Below are 17,291 nucleotides of genomic sequence, written 5' to 3'. Positions count from 1 at the left end.
CAAATCCCCAGATCTTTTTTAATTTTTCATTTTGAGACAGGTCCTGCTAGATTGCCCAGGCTGGGATTAGACCTGTTAATCCTCCTGCCTCGGCCTCCCAGAGTGCTGGGATTACAGGCACATGCCACCACTCTTGGCTGCACACTCGGCTGTAAATGCATGATTTGGGGACAGGTCCTGATCTTGTTAGCTTCAAATTTCCTTCCTTCTAAAATAAGAGAGATGCAGTATGTCCTCTAACACTGCTGCTTGTCCATCTGTCACCCTAAAGAAGAAGCCGCCCGAGGTCCCCGCTTCCTCTAGTTCGCACATCTCATGTCCCGTGTTTGATGTGACACTGAGTCCCAGATGGGGATATGGCCTCTGGGAAGGGTGTCACAAGCTGAGTACCCACTGGGCACTCGCTCCCTGCCCATGGTGATCTGTGGACTTGGGCTATGTGCTGCTGCAGCCTTCCTGACCCTCGTGTCAACTGTTCTAATTGAGAGCCTTGAAGTCTTTTTTGACTCAGTATTTGAATTATCTTCATTATGTTGAAATTTTTTCTTGTTATAAAACCAAGCAAATACTTGCAGTGAGACTTAGAAGAAACAAGGTCAGGGAGCCAGGCATGGTGGTGCTCACTGTGACTCCAGCTGCCTGGACTGCTTGGGGAGTTCAGGCCAGCATGGGGTATGCAGCAAGACCCTGTCTCAAAAACAAACCTGAAGCCAAGTGACCCAGAGGAGTGAAATCTCAAGTTCACCACACAGAGGGTATGGGGCACAGCCCTATGCTGCCGGCCTCTACAGGCATCCACGCCACGGTACCCCCTGCCCCTCTGCATATTGCAGCAAACTCCCTGTCCAGACCAGTTCCCCTCTAGGGTGATCCAGGTCCCAGCACATCCCATCCAGGCCTGTAGAGGCTCCTCGCAACAGAACAAGCTGCACCAGGCTGGGGTGGAAGCTGTTTGTGGACCACAGCTGCCCAGCAGCACGGGACCCTATGTACTGGCATCTGCGGCAGGCTGGCCCTGTGGCCAGCTGCTCTCCTGAGCTTCAAAATGCAGTGCAGAGGTTTTGAATGAGCAGAAAGGTCTGTCTTTAGTAGCATTTAAAGGCTAAGGGACAGTGTCGCTGTGCAGTTAACTAGAAACTGACTCTAGGGTGGGAGGGAGGTGACTGGAAGCCATGGTCTGTACTGGAACGTTAAGGGGAGCCCCTGGTGGGTCTGTCCCAACCACTGGGCACCCCCGTGTCACCATGCGTGCAGCTGCTGCCGCCTGCTTGCTGACGTGTGTTTCTCTTGCAGGTACATGTAAAGTGCATTTTCCTGATCCCAACAAGCTGCACTGCTTTCAGCTAACCGTAACCCCAGGTAATTAGTTCTGTTCTGTCCTTAACCCTAGAGGGCTTCTCACAGCACAGTTGTCAAGTCTGCCTGAATTCCTAACCTTTGGCTTGATTTGTAATCTGGGTTATAATGCTAAGCTGTCTTGTGTGAACTGCTCCCCATGAAGAGGGGAGACATTCGGGGCTCTACAGTACCTGCTCAGCCCACCTTCCATGCTGGATGGCTGCTCGCAAATGCTGCAGGGCGTGGGCCCTGAAAGCCTGCATGAGTTCTGCCTCCCTCTTCAGAGCGTGTCAAGCCCAGCCACATGGTCACAGCCCCCTCTCCAGAGCAGCGACCACACAGGCCGGGCTGATCCCAGGTCAAATGAGAGGACTAGCCATATGGCTGATCCCAGGTCAAGTGGGAGGACTAGTGAGATGGCATGTGGGCAGCGCTTGGGTGGGTGGGTGGGACAACGTGAGCACAGCTCACTAGCTTTTCTGCCTTGGCTGCAGGCAACAGGGTGCCCTGGCTTTCCTAGTGAGGGCGCATAGCTCCTGAGTTCATGGATTTCTACCCGCTGATGTTGACACCAGCAGGGGTGGCAGGAAATTGACGCTGCAGTAGGGTGGACAGGGAAAGTGGAAAAGGAATTAACCAGAAAGGTTCCCAGAAGTCTAACCTTTCTCTAAAAAAGGCACACCCAGGTGTTTGCAGACTCCCCAACTTGTGCGCACTCCCGACTGTGCTGTCTGAGGCCAGGACGTCCCAAAGTGTCCGAAGAACAGTCTGAGGTCCTTCAGGGGGACATGTGAGTCGCTTTAGGAATGTAAAATTGAGTGGAAGTTGGTCCAAGGCTTGAGACAAAGCAAGGGAAAGAGACATTGTCTACTAACACTGCTGTCACTGGTGTGATCCCATGTGCAGAGGGGCTGAGATTGGCACCTTTGGCATAATGCTGGGCAGGAGGGAGGCAGTGTCCATGGGCATCATGCTGTCCGGGTAGATGGAAGGTTCAGGTGGCTTGGACCTGAGTTGGGTAGAAAAAGAAAAGAAAGAAAACTTTGGGCGGGGAGTTTGGTGTAGAGTTTGCTGTAGGGAGGGTGTGGAAAGGGTGTAAGGACCTGGAGCGCGATCCCCCCAGCTATGCGGAATGTAATGAGCCTGGCCTTGTTTCCCTGAGGTGGGATGATCACTGCCTTGTAAGGAGTTTTATGAGAATAGGATAAATCCAAATTTCAAAATGTGTTCAGGAACTTTAAAATTCCTTTGTCAGTTCAGAAGTTCTGCCTGGGGCCCTAGGCCTGTGTGAATTGGGTCTGGTACCAAGCACTCAGAGTGTGAATACTGGGGCACATTGATACCAGAGCCCTGTTCTCAGCGATGGGATGTCCACCAGGCCTGGCATCTCCGAACGAGGGATGTCAAGTCTGGAAGCTACAAAGAGGGAAGGGGAGGGGTTCTTTCTGTCTTCTGGTGGCCTTCCTGTCCCATTGCATATGCTGCTGTCACAGGGGGACACACGCTTTTCAGTGACACAGGGTCATCTCCCTCCCTGAGCCCGAGCTCGTGGCCCTTGGCTATTCACAGGCCTGGACTGGTTCTGGCAGGCTGAGTCTTTCCTCCCGTTAGGTGTCATCCTCTTTAAACCTGATGGCTGTGAGGCTGTGGCAGTGAAGGTTATGCTGATGCTGATGGCAGCGGGTTAGGGTTTAGTCATTGTTACTGGAAATGGAATGGAACTGTTGGTTCTCTTACATTTGCAGCAGGCACATGCTGGGGACACTGCTGTCCCTGCGAGCTGTGTGCTCACACTGAGGCAGGCCCTGGATCTGGGTATCTGTGAAGGCCATGGGCTTCTTCCTCCGGGTCCTTAGGAGCAGCAGGGCAGAGATCCACCCACTCCCACACCTGCCTAGCATCACAGAGTTCACAGGACAGGAGCCATCTGCTTCACGCAGCTCTGGGCTGAGGGTATGAGAGCCTTGCCTCGTCAGCCACTCGCATGGTGCGGGGTGGGGAGCAGACGGCTCAGGACAGCCACTGTCCCTGGGGCACCCACAACTGAGTGCAAGCTTGGAACATGCGTGGCACAGTTGTTGGAGGGGCACTGCGGCGTGCCCTGGCCACATGGCTGCCTCTTTCACAGTTTTTGTTTTTGTTTTGGAATAATGCTGCATGCTTAGGAGTAAATACAGTTTTCAAAGAAGAAACAGGAAAGTAATTGGCTGATGGGGGAAAGAGAGGCACCATGTACTGGGGGGTTCTCTCCAGCAATTACCACAGAGAAAGCAAGAGGAAACCGAGCAAGAGCCTGGAGGCAGCCAGCTGTCCAGTTCTGCTGTGATGTGTAGGCCCGAAAACCCGCAGCCAGCGCAGCAGGCGGCCCTGGGGACAGTGCCATCCCCTCAAGCCCCATGCTGCTGGCAGGGTGGGCTTTCAGCCGAAGGACCTCTGTGATTAACAGGGTGATTAACCAGAGGATTTGTCTGTTGAGTGTGTGTGTGCACACACGGTACTGAGGATTGAATCCAGGACCTTGGCAATGAGCTGCATCCACAACCTTTTTTTTTGGTACTGGGGATCAAACTTACAACCTTGAATTTGCCAGGCAGGCACTTACGCTGCTCCACAGCCCTTTCAAAATATTCTTTGTTTTTAGTTCTGAAGTTGCCTGAGCTGGACTCAATCTTGACATCCTCCTCTCTCAGCTCTTTATAGTACTGGGATTCTCACTCTATAGTTTAGACTGACCTTGAATTGATTCCGTAGCCCAGGCTAGTATCAAATTTGTGGCAATCCTCCTGCCTCAGCCTACAAGTGCTGGTATTGCAAGCATGCACCACACCAGGTGCATGCTTGCTTTTATACAATAAGCTTTACTAAGGCCATTATTGTGAGACCCACTACAAGTCCTTTGTCAGGTAGGTGAGCTGTGAATATTTCTCTGCTCAGTTTTTAATGTTTTTGTTGAGAAAATTTTAACAGTATAGTGTTGCATGTGCTTTAAACATGCTTTTTGGTCTTATTTAAAATTTTCTTTGCTTTTTCCAGGTTACAAAATGTATTCTTCTGTTTTCTGCTAGGAGATTTGATGAAAAAAATCTATTGCTCTTCAGATTTGTCCCCCCCACAGTAGTTATCTGTGCTATCATGTGTGACCCAGTGGTCCCATCACTGGGTGTCCGCCCAGGAGGACCAAAAAAAAAGTGTGCCCAGCTTCAGGGCTGTGGCCAAGCCACCAACCACCCACACTCAGCCGTGCAGAGGGCAAAGTGAGTGTCCTGGGAAGGGAAAGAACAGCTTCCATCTCGACTGGCTAGTCCTGTTTTAATTATTGGTACATTTAGATATACCAAATCATAATGCTCATCATAGGGAATTTGTCTTGCTTCTTTCCTCTCCTCCCTTTAACCCCTCTTCCCCTCTTTCCGTACAAAGCTTTGTGAGTCAGTTTTCTGACAGTGACCTTGGTCCTGCAACGTTGGTAAGCCTGCGGTTAGTGCTAGTAGCCGTTGTGAAGAGTCTGTAGAACTCTGTAACTGCCAGGCCATCTGTGTGTAACAGCATCTTTCTCCCGGCTTCTTGATGTATTCCACCAGTGCTGAGACTGGGCCCCGGGCCTTGCACACACCAGGCAAGCCCCTGCCTGCTGAGCCAAGCCTCCAGCCCCCCCTTCAGTTTTTACTTTTATTTCTTTTCTTGCCTTGTGTCACTACAATCTCCCTGCCTCCTCCTTTCTCCTCCCACCTGCTGTTGTGGAGTTCAGTGCAGCATCTTTTTCCCTCCTGAATGACAACGGTCCAGGAAGCACTGTCTCTGGTGCTAGGTCAGTGTTGGGTGGGGGAGGACTCATGGAGTCCTGGGGAAGGAGTGGGGTTTAGGCTGTGGCTTGGCAGGTCCCCACCTCCCACAGCCTGTCTGAGAGCGCAGTATAAATGGGAGCTGCGTGTTCATAGGAACCCATGGACCATATGGACGGCATTGCTGCTCTGACTTTTGTCCTTGGACTTCAGAGTTAAACTCAGAATTAAACCAATAATATCATAGAAAACATTTTTTATGGTCTTTTTGCTGACCACTAGGCTAGGTGCCTTCTTCCATTTCTTGAAAAGCAGGGCATGGGGCCAGGTGTGGTAACCCACACCTATAATCCCAGTGCTGGGAGGCTGAGGTAGGAGGATTGCTGCAAGTTAAAGGCCTCTGAATTACACAGGAGACCCTCTCTCAACCACTCTCCTCCAAAAACCACGACATGAAGCTTTGCCACCTGGCTGATGGAGCTGCACGCCATGGCAGCAGAGGCCCCATGACGCCATCACCCTCCCTCCCCTCGGCTGCCCTTGGCCACATGCTGCTCTTCCCTGGAGTAGTACCCCGAGGGCCTGTGCACCCAGGAAGAGGGCGAGGGCTGCCGTGTCACTCGTCCCCGCCCCCTTCCTCAGACCCAGGGTTGGCAGATTCAGCTCTTTCAGGTGGTCACGGATGTCTGCCAGTGACATTGGTGTGACGCTGCTCCCTCGCTTGCTCGGGCAGTGCTCTCCCTGTGAGTGTGGTCGTGCTATGGGACTGGGAGCCAGGCACCTGCTTGGTCAGCCCTCGGATGGGGTAGATACTGTCCCACAGTGATGAGGGATGGAAATGACAGGCAAAGTCTGAATCACTTGCCATCAGATTGCACCATCTGAGCCGCAGTGTCTGTAGAGTAAACCAGGGTCCTGGGCATGGTGCCTGTTGGCCTGGCCCTCCCTGGGACTGTCAGTCACCCTCCTGTTTCCCGGACAGAATGTGTGACCCACATGGCTGCAAGAGAGAGGATCACTGTGCGGTGTCTGAGGGTTCAGTCTGGGATAGCTGGCTTGGAGGTAGAGCTGGCTTGGTAAAGGGAAGCAACTCACAGGCTGGCAGCCGAGGAGCAGAGAGAGAACATGGGGACCCGAAGGAGGTGCAGCTTCCAAGACCCCTCCTCTGTGCCCTGTGTCCTCCTGGCTGCTCCTGCAGCCTCTGCGGTGCTGACCTCTGAGGCGGAGTCCAAACCCCGTCTAGTGGAGGCACCATAGCCTTGAGGCCAAGCGCGCTGCTGGGCAGCAGGTCTGCTCACTGGGAGGGTGGGTTAGCCACGTGCTGGTGGAGCTGGAGGAGTCGGCACCCAGAGGTGGATCCTAGCGAGTGCTGCTGCCTTGAATGAGTCCCAGGATTACACCAGGAGAACAACTTTCCAAAGGGCAACTGGGCATGACTGCTTGTTGTGTGGCTCCTTGAAGACAGGAGTTGAGGATGGTTCCTGGAGAAGGGCCTCTCAGACCCCACCCAGATGGGCCCAGGAGCTGGCCAGGCTGGACGGGATGCCAGGCCTGGTACACAGGGTATGGACAAGATTGGGCCTGGACCCCCCTTCCCCAGGACATTGTGGCCTGTGGAACAGGTGCAGAGCTGAGCATGAGAGCAACGGTAGGAGACACCCAGGGCAGGAGTTGCTTTGGGTGCCCCTACCGCGCTGCAGGCTACACAGCAGGGCTCTGGACCAGGCAGTGGGAGTAAGGGGTTAAAGCAGTCCCCTGCTCGGAGATTTGCTTCCTGAAAGGGGAAGAAGTCAGAACTGCCTGTCCAGGATCAGTTAGATCCAGTTCTTCCTCGAGAATTCCCTGGGATCTCTCCAAAGCTGGTAGGCGACTGTTTGGGGAGTTTGCCCTGGGAAACAAGCTGGCAAACACGGCATGGCTGCTGGGGTGGCCACACATAGCCTTATAGACTGACAGTGTGTGCTGTGGGTGTTCACACCGGGGAGGATGGTACAGGGCAGCCATGCCTCCAACAGTTGTGTGGGACCGAAGCTTCACGCCAGGGCTCAGTGCTGCGGTGAGCAGGGGGTGCGTGAGGCCTAGGATGCAGCTGGGGTGGAGACTCAGTCCTTAGCACTGCTGAAAACCAAAACCAGGACGAAATTCCTAAGGCACCTCTTAAGGGTTTTCTTTTGTTTTAAAGTGCAGATGGGGTCAGCTGTCGTTTTGAAGTTGGCACTTGTTGTGCCACTTGGGAAGCTGGGAGTTTTCTAGGCAGCCACTTTCTAGTCTAGTTGAGAGGGGCTGTCCCACGGGGCCTCTGCAGATCTGGGGGCCTGGACATCACTTCCCCTGCCCTCAAGGGCTGGCTCTATCCTGAAGCTGTTGTGAGTACTCACTGAAGTGTGATTCTCCGGTTTCTGTGGTTCTGAGCCCGGAGCCCTGCTGGGAGCAGGTGGGTGGGTGCTCGGGACTCGGCTGCCAACCTGGCCGTTGTGCAGGTCCTGGTCTCTTGAGACCTGATATCTGTAAAAGGCCAGACACAAGCAGAGTGAGAGGAAGTGCCGCAGGCAGGAGAGGATAGGGTGAAGGTGGTGCCCCTGGTGCTCCATGCAGAGCCGGGTGGTAGGGTGAGGAGCCCTGCCTCACAGGACTCTTAGCCATGGCCCGGGGCCCAGGGATGTCCGGGGGCATGGGCCTAGACTCTGCAGACCTGGTTCTAATCTCTTGGCACTCTGCGTTTGCACAACCTGAGCATTTGCTTTTTGTTCTCACTTTCTTTTTTTTAATTTAAAGGAATTTGTTTTGCTTTGTTTTTTGACAGATGAGGGTTACTACCAGGGTGGAAAATTCCAGTTTGAAACTGAAGTTCCTGATGCATACAACATGGTGGTGAGTAGCCTGTTGGGCCCTGACACCCAGTCTGGCAGCACCTGCCCCTAGTGGCCCTGTCACCATCATGGGGGCTGAGCCCTGAATGCCACTCAGCAGCAGAAGTTTATGGAGCTTCAGTATAGAAATCGATTTATTCAGCTGGTGAATGCCTCCTGTGTGTTGTTTGCCAGGCCATCGGCCTGTGTGCTTTATGTAACTCTGATTTGGTAAATAAGAAAGGCATTTTTATTTTGAATTACTGGCTTTGTTTATGGTATAGGGCCAGAATCCTAGAGATCTATAAAATGTGTGCTTTAGAATTCAGGGAATAATGCCTTGTTCAGTAGTAGGTAACTTTTACCCAGAGTGTGTGTTAATCCCTCCAAGACCCTGCTCGGTAATTGTTACACCAAATATTGATGCATTCTCCTTCCTTTTGAGGAACCTGCAAAGCATCAGGGGGGCTGACAGAGTGGTGCAAGGGTGAGCTGCACAGTCACTAATAGACGACAGGAAGCTCATGGACCAGAGTCCCAGGAGGGAACGGGGAGGGGGCGGTGGGAAGCGGCTGAGGTTGGCTCAGCTTTTAGAGAGAACCTGACCTGAGTCATTCTAGTGTGGCCCAGAACCAGAGTATCGGATGTTCTGGGTGACACAGGATGTGTGGCGCTGTGGTTACAGGTGCGGGATGGGAAGTTGTTCCCCAAGGAAGGCAGATTGGCCAGGCTTCGAGTGAAGAATTGGGGTGGGAGAATGATGGGGAGAAGGGAGAAAGCTCAGAGCTGGGTGCCAGCGAGGAACCACTGAATTTAACATTCTGACAACTCCCCACTCCATGGTTGGACACAGAGATGTAGCTAGGCTCAGTGACAAATCAGCACAAACTGCTGACAGTTGGTGGTGGCTGAGATGGGTTTGTGAACAACAATGTAGGAATCCAAGCAGCCAAATTGATAAATTTGGAATTTAATTAACTGAGCTCAGGACCACTTGTATACAGACCCCCCTGATTCAGGGTCCAAACAAGTGGCCTGGAACTGAAAAGTTACAGAATTTTTAAAAGAGAGAATCACAAAAAACATCCTGTTGGAAACAGTTTAGCTCGAATCTTTCATTAATTTTCAGTTGACACTTGTATTCTGCTTCTTTGTTGAGGAGGTTAATTTTTCTCCTGTAGATACAGCTCATTCTGGTTTTCTCATGGGACTTATATACCCTGAGTAATTTTCCATTTTTCTGAGTCAAATACAGGGCACGAGTTAAAAGCTCAAGATGGCATCAGTTATGCCAAGCCACAACAGTGGCCAGTTTGGCTTACTGGTTTTACTGTGGTGGGTGTATGATATAGGTCCACACATGAACTTCTGTGTGCGTGTTTTTCTTGAAGTCCCCTAACCACTCAGCCTGACTGGGCGTGGTGGCACACATCTGTCCTCCTGGCACTCAGGAGGTAGAGGCAGAAGGTTCATTTTGAGTTCAAGGCCAACCTGGGCTACACAAGGAGACACATTTCAAAAAAGGAAAGAAAGAGCAGACACCCTGGTGGTGGCCCAGTAACTGTGCAGACAGGTGTGTCCTCTGTGTCTCTGGTGTCTGCTGGCCCAGATACCAGCCTTGCTTAATGGCGGTAGCAATTATGTTTGAAGCCAGATCTTAACCTACAGAACTTGATTTTTCCCAGGCCTCTACATTAAAAGTTCTTTGTAGAGGTGAGGAGTAGTTGGCAATGTGACCCAAAAACCAAGACATTCAGTGTTGCTGTGGACCCTGGCAAGCTGCATTCGGGCCAAGCCAGCCTGGTGGTGATGACCAGGGGACCTTGCAGGGGCCAGCAGCTGCAGGCATGGTCTGGGGAGACTGTCGTCACAGTAAGGATTTTCTCTGTTGCAGCCTCCCAAAGTGAAGTGCTTGACCAAGATCTGGCACCCCAACATCACCGAGACAGGGGAGATCTGCCTGAGGTGAGCCATCCTCCTTTGCCCTTGAGTGCTGTTTGTGAGCCCCCTATACCCCACTTCCTCCAAGAGACACTGACGCCCATCCCCAGTCCTTGCTCCATACAGGGCCTCCTGTGGGGCCCAGGTGCTGAGGGCTGCTGGGTGCCATCACCTTCCTGCCACCTTCGCCCAGAGACCACCTTACTTACATGGGCCTGGCTGTAGCCAACATGACAGAAGGCAACTGATGAAAGCCAGGAAAGGAAGCCTCCAGGCCGGGCACAGTGTGGAGTGGGCGAGAGGCGGGGTTTTCTCCCCATTAGCTGTGTTCCCCAGACCCCACCCCTCTCCCCACTTGGTCGGTCTGTGACGGTTGGTCACCTGGGGAAGCAAGCCTGAGTGGCAGGACACCTTCCTGTCCTGTCCCAGTAACACTTCACATGCCATCCGCCTCCCCCATCTGCACACATGCTGTCAACCTCATAGATGGGCCTGGGTACCGGTCCTCAGGCTGTCTTCCCCTGCCCTTAAGGATGGACCTGTAGCCCCACCACAGCTTTCCCTGGCGAGGGTGTGCGCTGGCTCTGCATGGTGCCCCATGCCCCTGCCCATGCCCCCTGCCCAGCTTTGCCTGTGGTCTTCTGGGAAATCAGATGACTTATGGAGGATGACAGCAGCAAGTGGGCAGAAGCCTAATAGAAAAGCCACCAACCTTGAAGGCAGTGTTGTTTAGTGTGCCCTTAAGGTGATGGCACTCACTGGTAATGTCTGCACTCCAGGAAGCTGAGGCAGGAGACTCCTTGGTTCAGACCCAGCCCAGACAATTTAGCAAGACCCTGTCTCAAAATTTAAAAGGGCTGAGGGTGTAACTCAATGTGAAGGTGCTGGGTTCAGTGCCTTTACCACAAAACAAACTAACAAAAAGCCATGAGCACAAAACTGAAAGAGAAAAGCTCACTGGCAGATACCCGTGAGCACTCAGGAGACAGATGGGCAGTGCCCCTGGGCAGGGACAGCAGGGATGACAGGGCTGCCTCAGAGGGCACCCAGGTGCAGATACCTGCACTGCCCTTCAGTGGCGCGCTCTGTACTGTGTTCACATATGGTTGGATAATGTGTGGGCTTGTTGCTCACTGCTAGGTATTTAACCTAGGAAGCCCCACAGCAGGTCTGCCAGTGCCCAGTGAAGACAGAGGCTGTGACAGCTGATGCCTGGAACTTCTGCCAGGTTCTCCCTGCAAAGCCTGCAGCACTCTCGCCTTTGCTGGGGCTAGGAGCACAGCCCTCAGGTGGCAGCTGCCGGAGCTTGCTCTTTTGCTCCTCCGCACTGCTTGAAGGCTGCCTGGTCCTCAGGCCCCTTGTTCCACACTGCCCTGTGGTCAGAGGCTGCAGTCAGGCTGGGGCTCAGGTCCAGGGCTCGGTGGTTACACCTCAGCTCTGTGGACCTAGAGTCTTTAAGTGTCTGGTGGCCTCCTTAGGGCCCTTCTGTCCCCTTGCTTAATCAACTCCTTCTGGCCCCACTGTCTGCTGGAGCTGGGTGAGAACTTCTGTATGACCTGTGACATGGCCCTCTCGGGCCTGGTAGCCCTTGTACCTCGCCTGCCTGCCGGCAGGGGTGACATTCCCATGCCATGCTACGCTACTGATAGAATGCCCACAGGCTGGCTTTGTCAGAGGTTCCTCCTGCTGCAGAGCAAGCCAGGTGATAGGGAGCAGTTTGCATGTCCCGAGGAGGGGGGCTTGTGGAGGGCTGAGGACAAGGCCAGGCGTAGTCAAAAATAATCCCATGTCCTTTGAGCCCATCTCTGCAGTTCAGGATGCCCTTAGGACTTGGTCAGTAACTCCCTGAAAGCCTTCACAGCTGTGAAGTGCCACGTCTGCTTAGTTGGATTCACTGGTGCCTCTGTAGGGTAGAAAGGTGTCCAGCCAACTGTCAGGGAATGAGATTATCTTCTTCTATCTTTAAAAGCTCAAAGTAAACTCGTGGTTAATTTGAGGTTGATTGTTTTTCTGATTTTAATAGACAAGATTATGGTTTTGATTTAAAATCTATACTTATATGTGTTTTCTCCTAACTTGTCTTATGGGCATCTGAACGAAGCCTGATTCGCATAAGGCACAGAGCCCTCTGTGTCGATCAGAGCAGTGCACAGCGTAATTGACAGATGTGAGAGTGTCTCTGGAGAGGAACTGGACAGTAAGCCCTAATTTCCAGAGTACAAGACACTGCTGATATGAGATGTCCTGTGCATCTGAACACAGGAAACGGTGCCTCTTCATCCTGCTGGAGCTAGGGTGCACCCCTTCCCCTGGTCTGACCCAACCCCACAGGGTGCTGCTGCCTGGAAGCTTCCCTTTTGAAAAGCCTTGTTTTTTTTTTTTTTTTGGTACCAGGGATTGAACTCATGACCTCGAACTTCCCAGGCAGTGCTTACGCCATTTAGCTGAGCTAAATTCCCAGCCCCTGAAAACCTTTTTTAAGAACCAGTCATTAGAGTGTTGTGTTCAGGAGCTCATACGGCTTTGAGCCCCTGGGGGGTGTGCTGCAGGCTTTGGGCTTCCTCGTCATAGGCCTCAAGCAATTGAATGGTGCATGTTAGGATAGTATCCCTGGAGCCCCACAGCCCTGGGACATGTGCAGCCACCCCTGCAGCACCCCTCACTGACAGAAGGACCCAGATTCAGCTCCTTAAACCCTCCAGGCTCTCTCGAGCTATCCCCACCACCCAGCACAACTGGAGCATCAGGGCTGGTGATGGTGAGCCTCACTGGGAGGCTGAGCAAGCAGTGCCTGCCCTCAGCCTCAGAGGCCACAGACTATCAGTGTTGTTTTTGTCAGCATCATCCTGTGACCGACAGGTGTTTTTTGCATGTGGTTTGAAGCATCTGGAAGCTTCCCATGAAGGATCAAAGGTCTGTGTAGAGGAGGAAGCACTGGCAGCATGGCAGGGCAGAAAGGAAGCCGAGCAGCCGCAGGGGGACCCCTTGAGGTGCCCTGCAGCATGTACTGCATTGCCAGGAGGATCCCAGCTCACAGGGGAGGGCGCCCGAGGCTCAGGGCACGCTGAGGGCCCTGTATTTCCTCTCTGTTTCAGTTTGCTGCGAGAACATTCAATTGACGGCACTGGCTGGGCTCCTACAAGAACACTGAAGGTGAGAGTGGGTGCCTTGGTCACCGTCCTCCCCGGGGGCCAGGGAAAGCAGCACTCGGCTGGGTCAGGACCAGGTGGCCGGGTAGAGAGAAGGCAGATGTGGGCATGGACAGGCGCGAGGACCCACTGGCAGCTGCCATAGAAAGAGAACAGCCCTGGTTTCCAGTTTTATCCTAATGAAAATGTTGAGTCCTGGAAACACACACCTCCCTCAGTCCTTGAGGGAACGGAAGGACACAGGTCCTGGCAAGTAGCTAGGACCCTACAGGCTCAGTCGGTATCAAAGGCCGCAGGTTTATTTGGCAGTTGTGTGGCTGAATGCTGATATCTGTGTGGTGACAGGTGGAGGAGTTCCAAGGGGCACTTGGGGTGCACTTAGTGCCCGAGTGGGTCTGAGTAGTGGCTGTAGGGTCCCTTTTGGATTCTCCTCACTCCCGAGACTAGCTCTCATTAGCTCCCCAAGTTTGAGGAAAGGTGGTTTTCATCCCGGTCTCAAGGAAAGCCCACTTGCTGAACACAGCTTTGATGCAGATCCATGGGGGGTTTCTCTGTCCTGGGCCTAAAAGACTTCAGTACCCGGGGCCTGAGCACCCCTTTCTGTTTTCTCTGTTACAGGATGTTGTCTGGGGACTGAACTCTCTGTTCACTGTAAGTATCAGGCTGTATGCCAGCTCCTTGACTCCCTTGGCCAGATATACTGGGGGACCCTGGCGAGAGCAGCTGCCTGCTGCCCATAGTCTGTGGCCTCTGAGGCTGAGGGCAGGCACTGCTTGCTCAGCCTCCCAGTGAGGCTCACCATCACCAGCCCTGATGCTCCAGTTGTGCTGGGTGGTGGGGATGGCTCGAGAGAGCCTGGAGGGTTTGAGGAGCTGAATCTGGGTCCTTCTGTCAGTGAGGGGTGCTGCAGGGGCGGCTGCACCACATGCCCCAGGGCTGTGGGTGGGACACAGGAGAGCAGCACGGGATGGGGTCCTGATGTCATCTTTGCTCCTTGACTCATAAAAGGGCTTTCCAAGAGGCAAGTTTTAGGGATCCCTTCTGAATTAGGGACTCCAGAGCCCCTGGGGAGCAGCCCCATGAGCACAGTGCATCCTAGCTTCACCTGCTGCACCAAGGCCTCTGCTCTGCACCTGCTGTGCCCTCAGGATGGAACCCAGCACCGTCCCTCTGAGTGGCAGCCCCAGCCTTTATTTGTTTCTTTTGATTTGGAGCCATTGTTGCCAGGCTGTCGGTCAGGGCCCAGACTCGCAGTGCTCTTCCCTCAGCTTCCCACATGCTGGGATCCCGGGCTGCACCAGCTCACCTGGTTGCTCTTCTTAGTTTTATCTTCAGCAGAACTCGCAGGTCCTCAAGCTAAGCTATGGAAATCTGCACCCATAGAATGTGGAATCTCCACATTCTAGAGTCTGACGGAAGTATGAGTTCAATCTGTAGTGTCAGTCTAATCAAGATGGCGTGGGACAAACGTAACAGTGAAGACATTAAACAGTTTTATGTATCTAAAGTTGTCTTGCTACACGTTAGAAACTGCTTAAAATATTCACTTCATATTTTTTCTTCTCTCTAGATCTTGGAATCTGACTTTACCATTCAGAATATCCTTAGAGTTTCCCATTTGTCTCTGCTATGTCTCTGGTACATTACTGGTTACACACATACTTGTTCCAAATCAAGAATGGAATTCTCTGCCCCGCTTTTTTTTTGGACTGGAAACTGAACTCAGGACCTTTTGCTTGTAAGCAGGTGCTTATGCCACTGAGCTGTATCCCCAGCTCTATAATCCCCAATTTTACTATAATTTCTTTTTCTTTTTTGTCTTTTTGAGACAGGGTCTCCTTATGCAGTTCATGCTGGCCGTACACTCACTTTGTAGCCCAGGCTGGTCTTGAATTTGCAATAATCCTCCAGCCTCAGCCTCCCAAGTGCTGGGATTACAGGCATGCACCACCACACTGGCTCAAAAAACCGACTTTGTCTTCTAATTTCTTTCTTTTCTTTTGTACTGGGGATCAAACTCATTACCTTGTACTTACCAGGCAAGCACTTGAACCACTGAGGTAAATCCCCAGCTCCAAATTTACTATAATTGCTGAAGATGTTTTCGCAGTGACCCATCACTGTGGACACTTTGTAAAAGCAGTGTCTTGAAGAGCAGACTTTGCTGAGCTGGTGGGAGAGCAGTGCATGGGTGAGATGGGTAGGCCACTGCTTGAAGTCCAGATGTGTTCTGGGCATGGGGGTGGCCTGACCCTGCTGCCAACATAGGGCTGGCCCCCAGTGACATCCCCCAGGCTGTGAGAGGGCACTCAGGGAGGTCAGCGAGGTCAGAGAGAAAGGGGCACATGTGCCAGCCATCGAGGATGCTGAGAGGAAAATGGTTGAGTCTAAAAAAGAGCACAGGGCTTTGATCTGGAAATACTAAGTCCCCTCACCCGGGTTTGCAGCCATGTATAAGCAACCCCAACTCCGGCAGCTGCCCACACCTCAGGGAAGGCACCACATGCTCGGTGCCCCTACAATGGGAGGACTCAGTTCCCTTGGGGTCCTCGGCTCTCCCCAGCAGCCTGGTATGTGCCGTGGAGATTCCTGTTGCTACTTCAAGGGACAGCTTAGACAGCAGGACAGTGGGCCATTTCCGGTGTTCACTTCTGGTTTCTCTCCTTTAAGGATCTCTTGAATTTCGATGACCCACTGAATATCGAAGCTGCAGAACACCACTTGCGGGACAAGGTAAGCCTGAGATAGCCCCTTCCAGCCTGAGGCCAGGGGGAAGCAGACTTTACTCGTGCAGTCTCCTTTCCCCTGGGCACAGGACAGGCCAGTGGCAGAGGTGTCTTCCAGTTCCTGCACTCTGTTCCTAGCACCGACTTCCACTAACTCACACTGTGTGATCCTGGCCATTACTCTTCATCTTCTGTTCCTTTTTTTAAAATTAACCCTTTCCCTCTACGTGACCTACCACACAGAACTCGGCTTTGTTTCCACATCTGCCTTAACATTCTGGAAGGCGGTCTACCCTGCCTTTTTAAAAACCATTCTCTCCTTGGTGGGCATTGGGGTTTCTCCCCAGGAGATTTTTCCAGTTGTGAGGAGGGGTCTGCCGTGCTGCCTGCTGCTAGCGTGCTCAGAAGGTGTCTTGGAAGTTGGGCCTGGCTCCCAGCCAATGCACGTCCTCTGTTTAGCCTCTGCGGCTGTTTTTTATGCAGCACGGCTGGCAGGCACTGCTTCCCCCTGCCCTCAGGAGACTTCTCTGGCCTGGGGGTGCCCAGCCAGGGTGCCCAAACCTCAGCCCGGGAACACAGCTCTGTCCATCTCCGTTGGGCCTGCTGCCAGCCAGTGAGCAGTGCATCAAGAACACTGCTCCAGAAGAGTGCTTGTACAGGCCCCCTGGGAAGAAGGGGCGGGGGAGCCAAGCTAGTCCTGGCACTCCTGTCCTGGGGAGGATGGCGGGAGAAAGCAGCTCTCCTCAGCCACCATCACCCAGCCTGCCTTAGGCCCCCTGGAGCTCAGACCCTCAGCATTTGTCCTGCACCAGAGGCTCCTCCTGGGCCTGGCACTGGGCTTTCCCTGACTTAGGCTGGGTGAGGCGAGCAGAGAGGGAGGGGCTAAGACAGAGCCTTCTGTCCCAAGGGCAGGTGACGGGGCTAGGGGACTCAGCTCTGAGAGTTACAGCCTGGGATTTGCAGTACTTCCTGCTGAGTGTACAGCGTGGCCTGGCCTTGGGGATGATGGGTGTGCCTTTGGGTGCACAGCCCCATTGCTACAGGTCTCTGACCAGGCCAGTCCTCTGCCACAGCCATCACCTGGGGCAGGGCACTGCTGTTTCTCACCCTGAGAGCAGGAGCTGGTGACAGGCAGGAGCTGTCCCAGCCTGGGAGAGCCATGCTGGAGAGGCTGCCTATGCTGATCCAGTGTCTCGAGAGCCCAGTGCCTGGTGGCCCGCAGGTGGCACCTTCCCATTCACTGGCCCATCCTGGGGTGTTTTCTGTGTCATTGCCCTGGATAGGGTGGGCTGTGTAGCATTTCAGGTCACTTTGACTCAGTCCCATGGGAGTCTCCTGGAGCAATGGCCCAGGTAGAGAAAGCTGCCCTGCCCCCAGCACCCTACCTCCCCCTGGGCTGGCCTGTGGGGATAGGGTGGCACAGTGGGGAGCACTGAGCCCCAAGGGAGTCAGGCCGGGGACCACACTGCCGGCTGTGCTCTGCACAGGCACCCAGACCTGGTCTGC

At 53.4% G+C, this 17,291-nt stretch overlaps 1 protein-coding gene across 4 annotated transcripts in view; it reads left to right on the top strand.

The window, feature by feature from the left end:
* Nucleotides 1-17,291, top strand: part of Ube2f (ubiquitin conjugating enzyme E2 F (putative)) — a 39,018-nt gene that overhangs the window by 21,124 nt on the left and 603 nt on the right. For all 4 annotated transcript variants that reach the window (XM_023566965.2, XM_005005696.4, XM_005005695.4 and 1 more), the window contains 6 exons: nucleotides 1,294-1,359; nucleotides 7,924-7,991; nucleotides 9,864-9,934; nucleotides 13,006-13,063; nucleotides 13,678-13,710; nucleotides 15,730-15,792. In XM_023566965.2, the coding sequence (XP_023422733.1) occupies nucleotides 1,294-1,359; nucleotides 7,924-7,991; nucleotides 9,864-9,934; nucleotides 13,006-13,063; nucleotides 13,678-13,710; nucleotides 15,730-15,792 (359 nt within the window). The remainder of the gene's footprint in view (nucleotides 1-1,293; nucleotides 1,360-7,923; nucleotides 7,992-9,863; nucleotides 9,935-13,005; nucleotides 13,064-13,677; nucleotides 13,711-15,729; nucleotides 15,793-17,291) is intronic.

The sequence above is a fragment of the Cavia porcellus genome, unplaced genomic scaffold, assembly GCF_034190915.1.
Source record: "Cavia porcellus strain 051 isolate PalLab524CR breed Dunkin Hartley unplaced genomic scaffold, mCavPor4.1 scaffold_26, whole genome shotgun sequence".
NCBI lineage: Eukaryota > Metazoa > Chordata > Mammalia > Rodentia > Caviidae > Cavia > Cavia porcellus.
Note: the sequence above shows the minus strand (reverse complement) of the source record. Positions and strands in the feature narration are given on the sequence as shown.